The sequence below is a fragment of the Ruditapes philippinarum genome, unplaced genomic scaffold, assembly GCF_026571515.1.
Source record: "Ruditapes philippinarum isolate M1 unplaced genomic scaffold, ASM2657151v2 ctg744_1_1_1_1, whole genome shotgun sequence".
NCBI classification, from domain to species: domain Eukaryota; kingdom Metazoa; phylum Mollusca; class Bivalvia; order Venerida; family Veneridae; genus Ruditapes; species Ruditapes philippinarum.
Window position 1 is genome coordinate 85,147 of NW_026862771.1, and position 14,236 is coordinate 99,382.

Below are 14,236 nucleotides of genomic sequence, written 5' to 3' on the forward strand. Positions count from 1 at the left end.
ATTGATTACCTTGCCCAAAATTGATTAATTTAATTGTAATTAATCAATTACATCTAAAATTCAGTCAGTAATTATGATTACAATTTGATTGACATTGATTACTTTCAGGTTTAACAGGAAACTATTTAAATTCAAAAGATGCTTTTATTTTACATGATAAAGTTTAACTTTTGTTTTACATTTATACAGTAAAAACCCTTAATTAAGATCACCATCTGAGCTGGACCAAAGTGGTCTTAATTGTTAGGATGTTTTAATTGTGAACATAATCATTGCTTGCATACTTTACAACTATGGCCTATTTTAGTTATTTTGTATGAACAAACAATATTTATCTTAACCTACAAATAGAATATATCTATGCTGTGATATTTAATCTGATGAGAGGAAAACTTATTTCTGAAGAAATTTAACATTCATTTCTCTTTGGTATGATTTCAATATCAGTTATGATATGATGTACATAAGTCACCTATCAAACAAACAAAAAATTCTTTACAAAACTAGAAATGTGTCATCATGCCACGGATGCCCCCGCATGCAGCCAAAATTTCAGATGGTGCATTAATTATTTTTTTCATTTTAAGTTTAAAGCCCTTAAAACTTTTCAATGTTAACACAAACCATTTTCATAAAATGTTCAAGGCATTGAAACTATTCAGTCTAAACCTTTTAAAAATAGCATATTGCATATTTGTAGCCAAAATAATGGCTAAAAGTAAGAGTGCTGAAACTGAAAGTTCAAAATTTTTCCAACATTCAGGAAAGATAAGTTTGTCTTAAATCATTGAACTACAACCAAATTCAAACTTAAACTGCTTATTCCTAAGATGTATCTATATTATTTTCAAAGTGAAAGGGACATAACTCTGCCAAAAAATCATCAAACCATGACCATATTCCAACTTGACCTGCCCATTCCTTTGACATATCCATATGTCAAATTTAAGTTGAATATGTAACACTGTTGGGTAGGTAATGAACAGAAACTGTAAATTTCATATTATTTTCAAAGTGAAAGGGGCATTACTCTGCCAAAAACCATTGAACCATGACCAAACTCAAACTTGGCCTGGGCATTCCAAAAACATATCCATATGTCAAATTTGAGTTGAATGTGTTGTACCATTGGGGAGATAATGAACGGAAACTGAAAATTTCATATTATTTTCAAAGTGAAAGGGGCATAACTCTGCCAAAAATCATTGAACCATGACTAAATTCGAACTTGACCTGCGCATTCCTTTGACGTATCCATATGTCAAGTTTGAGTTGAATGTGTTGTACCTTTGGGGAGATAATGAACGGAAACTGAAAATTTCATATTATTTTCAAAGTAAAAGGGGCATAACTCTGCCAAAAATCATCGAACCATGACCAAATTCGAACTTGACCTGTATTTTCTCATGACATATCCATATGTCAAGTTTGAGTTGAATGTGTTGTACGGTTGGGGAGATAATGAACGGAAACTGAAAATTTTATATTATTTTCAAAGTAAAAGGGGCATAACTCTGCCAAAAATCATCGAACCATGACCAAATTCGAACTTGACCTGTATTTTCTCATGACATATCCATATGTCAAGTTTGAGTTGAATGTGTTGTACCGTTGGGGAGATAATGAACGGAAACTGAAATTTCATATTATTTTCAAAGTAAAAGGGGCATAACTCTGCCAAAAATCATCGAACCATGACCAAATTCGAACTTGACCTGTATTTTCTCATGACATATCCATATGTCAAATTTGAGTTGAATGTGTGCAACCGTTCTTAAGATAATGAACGGAAACTGATGATGACGGAATGACAGAATGACGGAAGGACAGAAGGACGGAATGACGGAACAGGGTAACACTATATGCCCCGGCCTTTACATGGCGGGGACATAATAAATGTCCTGAAAGCAACATTAAACAACTCTAAAATTAGAAATCTGGTGGGGTTTTGTCCTACATTCGTGAAAAACTGTTATTATTGGGTTATTGTATAAATTAAAGTGAGAAGGTTAATTTTAGGAATGTAGGACAAAACCCCACCAGTTAAAACCCCACCACTCAAAATTTTATAGAGTGGACAAAACCCCACCACTAAATTTTATAGAGTGCACAAAACCCCACCACTAAATTTTATAGAGTGGACAAAACCCCACCACAAAATTTTACAGAGTGGACAAAACCCCACCACTTCAGTTTTATAGAGTTAGACAAAACTTTCTTGTAAACATGTTAAATAACAAACAATTTTGCATCATCAGAAACGTAAAAGAATGTGTGAACAACTCATCAATAAGGAGAAGACTGTACCCGAGTTTCTTCAGGTTATCGGCCACTGTATCTGCTTAAACTAAGTACAATGAAGGAAATAGACTCATTGTGAATAAACTAGAAATGTGCTATACAAAATGTGTTATTTTTAATCATTAATTGATGAAAATGTGCTATATTCTTGATTAATAGTAAGTAGTTTATTTTTTATCTAAATAAATTGAAGAAATGAATTTGAAGAAACTAATAATGGATAATTCAAGGTGTGTACAGTTTGTAACACCTTTTTTGCATATTGCACATGCAAGATGTACATGCATTGTTAATAAAATTGTTCATTCTTACATTACACAAATGTTATATTGAACTTAAAAAAATAAAATGTGAAAAAAATGTGTATATTATATATATTTTAATTCATCAAATCTTGCCCAATAATTGGTAAGTGTTGGGTTTTGTCCACTCTATAAAACTGAAGTGGTGGGGTTTTGTCCACTCTGTAAAATTTAGTGGTGGGGTTTTGTCCACTCTATAAAATTTAGTGGTGGGGTTTTGTCCACTCTATAAAATTTTGAGTGGTGGGGTTTTAACTGGTGGGGTTTTGTCCGTCTTCCGTTTTTCACACCTGATGAAATTAAGTGTCATGCCAAAGAGCATTCAAGCAAATCATAACAAATGTTAGATCTTGATAGGTGTTGACTTTAATATCAGTAGTCTCAATAGTTGGGTCAAATTAAGAATTAGGAAAGAATTTTTTCAGGTGGTCTTAAAAGTGGATAAGCGGTTGTTCTTAATTCTGGATCATGTAACCATTAACATAAAGAACCTTTAAAAAAAATAGTCTTAATAAGGGGGTGGTCTTAGTTCAGGGGTGGTCTTGAGTAGGGATTCTAATGTACATTGAATGTAATCAATTATCAATCAATTACTCTCTTAAAGTAATTGTAATTTAATTGATTACAGAGGCAAGTCTGAGTAATCAATAATAATCAATTACAATAAAATCTGAAAGTAATTGTAATTAAATCAATTACTGATCAATGTAATCATCCCCAGGTCTGCACCGGGGCGGGGCCAATTTTGACCCCAGGGCTTTTATTTGAACAAACTTGATAGACACTCACTAGAAGATGTTTCATGCCAAATATCTAAGCTCTACCTGTTTGGGTTTTTTAAAAGAAGATATTTTAAGCTTTTTCTATCTGTTGCCATGACAACCAGAGTTCTGCATGGAATGGAATTCTTTGAACAACTTTGTTAAGGCTTCACACAAGGAACATCCCTGTGAAGTTTCATTATGATCTGCCTTATGGTTTCAGAGGAGATGTCGTTTTAAAAGTGTGAACGGACAACGGACGACGGACGAAGAGTGATCCTAATAGCTCACCTTGAGCATATGCTCAGGTGAGCTAAAAAGCACAGTCAAGTATGTAAAAAGCAAGACAATACCTTGAAATATTACTGCCAGACGTTCTCCTTTTGAATCCCAAGCCATATGTTGAATAAGTCCACCAACCCTACATATAAAATAACATTAATTTATATTAAACATTAATTGATTTTTGTCTACTCAGATTGTCAGGTTTGCCTGGCTATTAACTGGTAGTTGCAGCACTGAATGATGATCACAGACAGACAGCAGTAAGACAGAAAAATCTTAACCCTTAACCTGCTGAATTTGTCTAGTTTCAATTTGTTGGGACTATCCATTATTGTTAATAATGAAAATTGTAGCTGACATAATAGAGCCTGGCAAAGGCTCGTCACTTTAAGATCCTGCAGGTTAAGTGTTACATGAACAAAAATGTTTCCTTAGATATTAACTTTACTATTAGCCATTGTCACAGGGCGAGAAAAATGTGCAGCCTGACCGGGACTCGAACCCGGGACCTTCGGAATACCGTACCGCGGCTCTACCGACTGAGCTATCCGGCAGCTTACACATCTTCTCCCCTAAATAGTGAACAGTTCTGAACCGTGACACCATCATGTTCACACAATTGAAATATTTCTACATGTAAGAGTATGTGTACTGGACATCTAAAAAAGAACTAACTGCTGTCAGCAAAATTATCTACATGTATTATTACTGCTTGAAAGTAAAATAAAAGCCTAGATAGTGCAGGTATTTTCTAAATTCAATTCTGAGAATAACTGAGTGAGATCATAGCAAGAGTTATGGTTTTCATAAGTGGCCTACAATTTATCATCCCTGAAATATATTTGAGCCAGAAGTTTCAACTTAATACCTTCAGTGGTTTATGAGGAAAGACTTGCATGTAAATACTCAACGAAAAGAACAGTGTACAATTCATTATAAATTGCAAGATAAAGTAATCTTGGAAAATGAGCAAAAATTACATGAAAAATGTATGATAAAAGACATATTTTAAAATGTTTTGTGAAGTTTTCGGTGATTCAGGAATTTGGGGAAAAAACCTTAGCAAGAAACATTTTAGGTTAAGAAAGGTGTATAATTCAGTTGTGTATATTCGTAATTCATTCAGGAGTAATGAGTCTTAGATGGTAAGCATTTTCAATAACAAGTTATTTAAATTTTCATTTAATAATCATTTACTTCACATTTGATGAATCTGCTGTTTGTAAGTCTGTCTCTGATAGGTCAGCACAAGCCATTGCTGTTTGAGATCCACCAATCACAGGCTTTGTTTCATCTGATACTTCAGAGAATGTAAGTGAGTATATAACTGGTTGATTTTCTGTTGCAAACAACAAAATATTTCCTTTAGGGCTCCAACAGGCTGTCTGAAATATAAATATCAAATGCAACAGCGTTCACATCATTTCAAGAAATACGTTGGCCTTATACTGCAATATTCGTGGTTCCCTGGATGCATACAGTTAAAAGCACATTATGCCTCAGAAATGATTTAAATTTTCCTTCTTCAGATAGGGCAAACATGAGTTTTATAATGTTTAAATAATGATTTAGAGAATGCTGGATGCATACCATCTGAAGACAGTAGTGCTGAAAGTAAAATTATTTGTCTAAATAGTAGCAAAGTGTAAACAAAGAAGTATTTTGACTTCCATACAAAATCACTGTAACTGTACTTATTGCAAAAAGAAGCAAAGGATGGTTCAGAAAATTGGCCAATGAATAATGTTTTTGAAACTTTAAGAGGATACCAAAAAGAAAAGCTTTTAGAACATGAAAATTAAAGCATTTCTTTGCATAATTAGCCTTTAATTTAAAGACACATTATGCACTTAAGAATCCATATCTTTTTATTCTAACATGTGTTTATAATGTTTTTATAATGGATAATAATTAAGAGCATTTTAAACATTGAATAACTGCAGACACTGGCCCTGGAGACACAGTAAATATGTTATCAAGGTAGCAAAATGTAAACAAAGTAGTATTTTGACTTCCAAACAAAATAGTAATTCACTATAATTCTATCAATTGCCAACAGAGCAAAAGAAGCAAATAATAGTTTATCAACATGGCAAACAAGAAGTTTTTTGAAACTTTATCTAGATAACAAAGTTTTAAGAAATAAAATGGAAGTAAATGTGAGGCATAATGGGCCTTTAAAATATATTCCATTATGTCATGGGGTGTAACATTATCATCAATTCTGGCAATGCTGTAAAAAGATTCACAGCTATAGTAAGCACACACATTAACATCATTCTTTTAAACCAGCGGCACCAGATTAATGTTAATTCAAATGAAAATTTTCAAATTTATCAAATATGTAGAAATACTGTCAAGTGTAAAAATCAAGTGATTTGACTGGAACAGTTTCTTGTACTGTCCAAAAAAGTCACATAAAACAAGCCATCCCATGCAGAAATACTTATTACTGTTGGTGACTTAGTAGATATATGGTAACAAATATTGTGTTCCTGTAATATTTTGCATCTGAACATAAAAAGAATCAATTTGTGTAAATATCTATAAATTTCTTGATAAGTTTTTTTGTCAATTATTTCTCTAGTTTTGATTTTTTTTTTTTGAAAATTTATAAATTCATCTGGTGGTATGAGGCTGTTACATGAAATAAGCAATATTTAGATAGTACTCATCTTTCACTTCAATCTATTGTTACATACACATGTTATTGCTCCTAGTAGGTAAGGTCAGATTTGCAAAGAGGAAATATAAATATGATGACACATGTAAATGTACCTTGCAAGGTCCTGTTGAAGTTGACCATTTCTCACAACTCCATGTTCTTGTTTCCCATACTCTGGAATCATGTTAATATACATGTATATAAAAAGTTATGAACCCATTTTAAATCATCTTAATCCTATACAAAGTTAAGTATTGCTGTCTGTGCTACAGTGTACACACATTTAAACATTAAGTTAGCATTGTAGCTTCCTCACATAAAAGAATGTAAAGTTTCTTGTAGCAAACTGACAGCAGTGACAGGCAAATTATTTAAAGTTACCTTTACCATTCTGCCCTAGCAATTTAATATAAATAAAGCCATTGAAATAAACCTGTTTTTCACTATTTATTTGTGCAAGTGAACTTAAGCTGTGGACAAGTAGAAATTTTAGTCCAACTTGTCCATGGGCAAGTGGAATAAATCCAAAATTCCACACCCCTGTGCAATTTGTAATAAAACAAGAGCTGTCAACAGGACGGCATGCTCGACTATTCTCAATGTTAAGTAGTAAAAGAAGAGCTTGGATAATGTAAAATTTTCTAAGTGAAAAAAGGGCCATAATTCTGTCAAAATCCTAAATTGAGTTATGGGCCTTGGACAGTGCCTTATTTTGCTCTCAAATAAATGAGAGAAGTTTCATCCCATTCACTAGTTTTGGAGATACCAACTTGCATGCAAAACCTTTACCAAAATGTGACAGCGACCCCAACACCAGTGCCAAAAGCCTGAGCAAGTACAATAGCCTTCCCTTTTCTTGTAATAGTCAAGTTAAAAAAATTGACATAAAGCAAACCTGAACAGATTAGAAGGTGTGGCGGAGAAGAGTTTACTGCCATCTGGAGACCAAGCAACCAGTGACACACCCCCTCCACCAAATCTACGGAGTGGTGTACATGTTTCCAAGGCAACATCCCATGCCATCATTGCTGTATCCACTGGGGATGATGACATTAAAATACGGCCATCAGGACTCCACGACAGACTTGTTATCGGACAATGTCCACTCTCCTGTAGAACTTGTACTGAACTTGATGATGGTCTGAAATATATCCACATTCACAAACATTAAGAATAATGACAATTTTCAAAATAAATAGAAATACTTGTGAAAAAATGTTTAATTCACTTACTTTTCTCTCCTACCTTAAACAATGTTGCAAAAACAAATGTGTTATTCAGTCATGAAAATGAGATAATATATATAGGATCCTATATAGGATGAAGTTAATCAGTATGAAATAGAAGCTTTTCACTATTGTTATTGTTTCTCCAAATAAAATATTTACTACTAAGCTCAGCATTAAGCTTGTGGACCTCTTATAAATTGGTTGCTAGTTTTATCTCCAACTGGCTTTCTTAGATAACTATCCAGTTAATTACCAAATTTTTCCATGTGTGACTAAAACTATAATCTTGTGACTGACTAAAATCCCATTTGATTTTTGAAAAAGTGGGGACAGACAAATGACCAATTAGATTTAATGTTAGAGTCAAGTTGTCATGGAGAAATTTCTTAAAATAGTTACATCTGTGGGCTAGGGGGCAAATTTCCTTTTACTCCCCTAATCAAGCTTCGTTTAATAGTTAAATAACATTTTTAAAGATTTCAAATGCTTATAATTAATTGTACTTGTACTTGTTTAAAAACATCACTGAAAACAATCCTCTAAAAAAAACATCCTACATTTTTGGATCAGTGTGGTTTAACAATGTGACTAAGCATTTATCTAGATCAGGAACTTTTCACCAAATCTCAACTTACAATGTCCTTATTTCTATTCCTCATAATTATTCAAGACACAAAATCTATTTTCTTTACATATTAAGACACAATAAAGTATGACAGATAAATTGTTAGTGTTTTATAGTTTGGTAGAGAGATATTACCTTGTAGCTAGTGATTGGTTTGGTTTCTACATGCCATTATCAGAATGACAAGATTGACAGGCCAACTGCTAGTACTGATGATGAAATTCGGTTCTGAAATATAGAGAAACCACAGACTGAAGGGGAAAAAATAACAACTAAAAGATATCGAATAACCATACCCTTTACTGAGCATTTTGAATTGATTTTCACGACAAGAATGCCGCAACTTATAAGATTAGTTTGTCTAGCTACTTATATTTTACTAGACCTGGACAATACATAAATATGGCCTGATAGTAGTGTGTTCTATTCTCATTTTCCTAGCATGATGCTGAAATTTTCTAATTCATGTAGATAATAATTGAGGAAAATCAAAATATTTGCAAGTAACGCCTGATGCTAATTACTCTTGAGACATAAATGAAGTTTCATGTTGTTTGTGGAAATAAGTACTTGCATGTAAAATCTTAACATGGGAAAAAGTTTTAAAAAACTGAAAATCCTTTTTTTTTTGTTTTTTTTATCCAAACACCCCCTTTCACATGCTAATATCTTATTAATGGACATACGACAACCTTCAATCAGGACAAAACTATGTCAATCCATTTGAAGGGTAAATTTCTAAAATATTGGGCTGCATAGCATGGCAGACCATGATCAGATAAGATGTGACTACTGATGGGACACGCTGAGAAAGATATTAAATAGTCAAAAATTTTATACAATCAAACAGATCAAAGTAAAATTTAACTTCCTTAATTATCATATAAAATACTGTACAAACATGTTAAAAAATTGTTGAATTTACTGTCATGCAAATTCATTTGTTGTTTTCAAAGCTACAAAACAAAAAGATAATCTTTATCCAAAATTTTTCAAAAAAGATATATCAGCAACATTTTACAAATAGAAGAAAAAGATCAAGATTTCCATTGTTTAAACCATTATAATGCAAAAAAGTTTAAACATGCAACTTTAAAGCTACTCTGTGGAAGAAGAAAAAAACCAGAAGAATCTTTTTCTTCATAAATAACATATTGTGAATGTCAGAGATACTTGAATATCAGACAAAATAATTTCAGAACAAATCTGGATATAACAGAGACACTAACAAGCTATAAACAAGAGCAGCCAAATGCTGTGCATAACGCTGGTCTGTTATTAATAAATTTTGACAAAAATTCATGTAAAAAAAACAAACCGAAAAACTCATAAAATATTTCTTTCAAAATAATGTCTTACAACTGTACTTTTTAACAAGTATCATGTTGATACCATAGTTCTTCAGTTAAAAGCAAAGTCAAGATGTTGGAAGGGGTAAGAACGGTGTGAAAATTTCATAATTCTTGATTTTATAAGAAAATATATAAACTCTAGCTTTACTACTAATATCCGTCAAACATGCTTTAATTGACAAGATCTTCTGTTTTTATGAGCATACAAGTACTTACAATTCTATAAAAAGAAATTAAATGAGTGTTAACACTAGTTTAAGATACTTCTCCAGTTTGTTTGAGGATTTATAAAAAAGAAAATCTAAAAAAATAAAATGTGCATTCACAAGTTTTTGCTACAAACAATATTTGTTTGCTACATTTTGATGTACACAGAAGCTAATCTGAGTGCTGATGCGGTGTATTCCATGCTAGCTGCTAAAATAGATACAATTAACAGTGAAATGTCCTTGTTACGTCGTGTTCTAATGTCAACCAAATCAGAACTGGCATTTACTCAGACAAAACTAAAATCAACTGAGACAGAAGTAAACATAATAAAAAGACAATGTGGACTTATTTCAGGAATCACAACAAATGTAAGTTAACACATTCTATAACTATGCTAGCTGGGATAGACTTTTCATACATGTGAGGTTGAAGGAAATAACCATTGCTTGCTTTTTTCTATATAAATCCAATAATGACAAAATTTTGTATCATTAATTAAGCATTTTAAAATAATTTTCAGACAAGGTCTCCAATCACTCCAACTGAAAACTCTACAAGTACCTCATTTGAAGATGAAACATGTTGCCAAGTTGTTGAAAAGGCAATTATAAGAATGAAAGCAGAACAGAAACAGACAAAACAAGATATAGAAAATGTGTAAGTTGATGTCCTTTTATAATAATTTTATAAAACTTTATATTTCTTTAGACAAATACAGAATTATCTTTTAAATATAACAAGAGCTGTGGGTAGGACAGCATGCTTATCTATTCTTTTAACATGAGCCTGGATAATGTAGTTTTGTAAGTTCAAAAGGGCCTTAATTCTGTCAAAATCCATGTTAGAGTTATGGGTTTTGCATAGTGACAAATCATGCTTTCAAGAAGTGTGTGTGAAGTTTCAACCTCCTTCATACAAACTTGCTTGCAAAAACTTTACAAAAAAGTGACACCGATGCCAGTGTAAGTACAAAAGAACTTCCTATTCTTTAAATTTTGGACTTAGCCTTAGATTATCATGAATTTACGACATATCAGAAGCTTATCCTGTATATGAACCCTTCAAAGTATAAAAGATTTATCTGTTAATGGCTATACCTGACATAAGTGTTTGAAAAAGTTCATCTTATGTATTGATTTTTTAGCAAATCCTTTACTTCAAGCATAATGCTTTAAGAGGGAGTTTATATTTTTATAACTTTGAACACAAAAAGTACTGTAAATGTAAAAGGTATTAACAATGTGTGTCATTTAAATATGTACTACACTAATTTTTGGGAAGAATTTTTTTATTGAAGCAATTTGTTGAAATCTAGAAAATTCTAACTGAAAATGTCTAATTTGTAAGAAAATGCATCATCTAAGTTTGAAAAGCTGCATTTCCTATTACTGGTCAAGTTAATTTGGTCCGCTTTTAAAATATGCCAGTTTTTTTTAATGACAATGCTATGCTTCAAAGATAACCTCAAGATTGCGATTTTAGCCAAGCAATTTCAAAAACTATCAAAGACAGTAAAAGTTACATGTATGACCCAGACAAAAAAGAGATAAACTCCAATTTTGGCAATTTTATACATCTACAATTCTGGCCAATTTATACATCTTCAATTCTGGCCACTTTATACGTCTATAATTTTGGCCACTTTATACATCTACAAATTTGGCAATTTTATACATCTACAATTTTTGCCATTTTATACATCTACAATTTTGGCCATTCTATACATCTACAATTTTGGCCATTCTATACATCTACAATTTTGGCCATTTTTCTACATCTACAATTTTGGCCACTTTATACATCTACAATTCTGGCCACTTTATACGTCTACAATTTTGGCCACTTTATATGTGTACAATTTTGGCCACTTTATTATGCACATAGAACATCATTCGACAATGTTCAATTGATATATGCCACAGACAGAAAGAAGAGGCATTAACTATATCACTACCTTTAGGGACATATGAAAGATAACTTTATTTTCTTAGCATAGATTCTTTTTTTTTCTTCAAAATTTCTCCGACAAAAAAGCAGTTACTTTGAGGAAATAAAAAACATTGGCAGCTTACAGTTTAACATAAATAACATTTGATTTCAAACCATACCAATATATTTTAGAGACACTATTATATAATGTTAGATTTATATATATAATATGTATATTTCAATTTTATTTATTTCACATAAATGCAGGATAGAGAAGAAAATGGCTGAAGTGAATGAAGATATTGCAAGAAATAGTGAGGGGCTGGTATCCATGGAGACTAACATAGACAAACTGGCTGTAGACCTTGTTAGCTTCAGGAACAACAGTGACAAAAAGTTGGTAAAGATTGGACAAGAGGTAAAAGTGTTGACCGGAGAGATGGCAAGTTACAACTTGGAAATGGTGAAAAAGGAGACAAAAATAATAAAAACTAATAATGACTTAAATGCCATGTCTAAAAATTTTGACAACCTAACACAACAAATGAGAAATGAAATGAAAGATATCAAAAAAGAAATATCAAATAACACTCATGATCTAATAAATTTGGAAAGAAATGTGGCTAAGGAATCTGAAAATCTCATGGCACTATCGAACAACCATGAAAAACTTTCCACAAAGGTTGAACAACAACAAAATAACTTTAATGAAGAGATACAAAATACAAAAATGTATCACCTTAAAACCAAATCAGAGTTAGAAAAACTTTCAACCAACCTCAGTGACTTCTCAAACAATCATGCTAGACTTGCTGAGACAGTTCAAGACCAGAAATCAGAAATCACAGAGGTTGTAAAATCTGAAATGGAGAAGACTGAGCATTGTCAATCCGGTCGTGTCCATCATTGGAATAGCAGCAGTCCATTTCCCATCACATTTACAATAACTTTCAAGAAGCCTTTTACAAACACACCTGTATTTACCATGGGTGCTTCACTGCTTGACTTCTATAAAGACAAAAATTTGAGACTATCATTGACTGTGAAAGAATTATCGAAGGAACAAGCAAAAGTACATGCTTCAATATGGGCTGATACAAGAATCTGTGCTGCTGGTTTTCATTGGATGGCTTGCCCGACATAAAAATTTGCATAACTGTTATAACTTAGTGACCATTTTTCTTCAGAGTTAACTTAAGTTTTATTTTGTTACAGAATGGGTCCGGTACCGTGAAAATTATGGACAAAATAAAACGGTAATTGTGTTTTTTTTTCTTTTTAAATGAAAAGTTATATATACAATTACTTTAATCAAACTATACACTCAGATTGGTTCTTATATAATCTGTTCTTTTTCTTTCTTACATCAAAAATACTATTTTGGAACCCAAATGACCATCTTTCAGATATTTTACAAGAAATTCACCAATTCTTTCAAGAGTTTTTTTGTCTGTTACATTGTCCTTTATTATTTGGTTAACTGTCTGACTGTCACATTGGATACATTCAGCTTCAAAACATCTTTGTAATCAAAGTATTAAACTATAAAATTCTAAGTGTTATTGTTCACATTGAATACTTTTGGATGAAAAATATCATAGGAGATGTAAATGTTAAGAACAACATAAATATTTTTTAACCTCTGGCATGTTTTTTCTCCTATGTTTTTAAAATTCAGGGTTCGTACAGACATCCAATGCCAAAATTCAAGGACTTTTTAAGCACTATTTAAGCACGTATTCCCATATTTCAAGCACATTTGTTGCACATATACCGACACAATCTTCAACCTATGATGGATAGTTTGTTCACCATTTTTTGTTAAATACACATTTTCTAACATTATAGAAGAACAACTAAGGGTGCATCAAGTACAGATTAGTTCAAAACAACTGCAATTTGTCCACTAACTGTTACCTTGAGTAAACATTTCATTGATTTTGATACTAAATTGGCTCTTTTTTTTATTTTGTTAACCGTTGATTTTTATCAAAACTATGTCATTCTGTGATTCAAACATTTTCAAGCAAATTTAAGCACTTTTTAAGCACTTTTCAAGAGAATAATCAAATTCAAGGACTTTTAAGCACTATTTTACATTTTTAAGCACTTTTTAAGAATTATCTGAAAGGAAATTTTTAAAAAAAGTTCTGATTGAATAGGGAACAGTGCATACCATTGTTAAAGGTCATTTTTGTTATGAGGTCAGCCAGTCAAAGGTCAAGGTCACTTATCCAACTAACATACAATAAATATATAGAATGCTTTGTTATAATTAGTCTAAAGATTTTGTGTTTAGGTCAATGATTATTAGTACATGTAGCTGTATTGATTTTAAGGTCAGTCGTCAAAGGTCAAGGTCACCTTTTTTTTTTTTAATTTAAATTACCCATATCTCATTTTCGTTGCTGTGTTATAAATAATTATTTTTACCTTGGTAATTGCAATTTTTCTAATGTTTAATGAAGTAGGTCCTTTTTAAATTTAAGTATGGTATATATGTGTATTTAATATTTACTGTCAGTTATTGAGTACATTATGAAAACTGTGTAATGGGAAGTTACATTTACAGGGTTC

General features: G+C 31.8%; 2 protein-coding genes across 2 annotated transcripts in view; one reads left to right on the forward strand and one right to left on the reverse strand.

Annotated features, from left to right (window-relative positions):
- LOC132720156 (aladin-like) overlaps positions 1 to 14,236 on the reverse strand; it is a 52,883-nt gene that overhangs the window by 7,697 nt on the left and 30,950 nt on the right. Inside the window, exons 6-10 of the mRNA XM_060704198.1 lie at positions 8,304 to 8,329; positions 7,210 to 7,455; positions 6,428 to 6,488; positions 4,847 to 5,034; positions 3,718 to 3,785 (exon numbers count right to left, since the gene is read on the reverse strand). Coding sequence (XP_060560181.1) covers positions 3,718 to 3,785; positions 4,847 to 5,034; positions 6,428 to 6,488; positions 7,210 to 7,455; positions 8,304 to 8,329 — 589 coding nt within the window. The remainder of the gene's footprint in view (positions 1 to 3,717; positions 3,786 to 4,846; positions 5,035 to 6,427; positions 6,489 to 7,209; positions 7,456 to 8,303; positions 8,330 to 14,236) is intronic.
- Positions 9,444 to 12,824, forward strand: LOC132720144 (uncharacterized). Its single transcript, XM_060704177.1, has 3 exons — positions 9,444 to 10,098; positions 10,251 to 10,387; positions 11,927 to 12,824. Exons 1-3 carry the CDS (start codon positions 9,835 to 9,837, stop codon positions 12,801 to 12,803), a joined length of 1,278 nt encoding a protein of 425 aa, XP_060560160.1. The 5' UTR covers positions 9,444 to 9,834; the 3' UTR covers positions 12,804 to 12,824.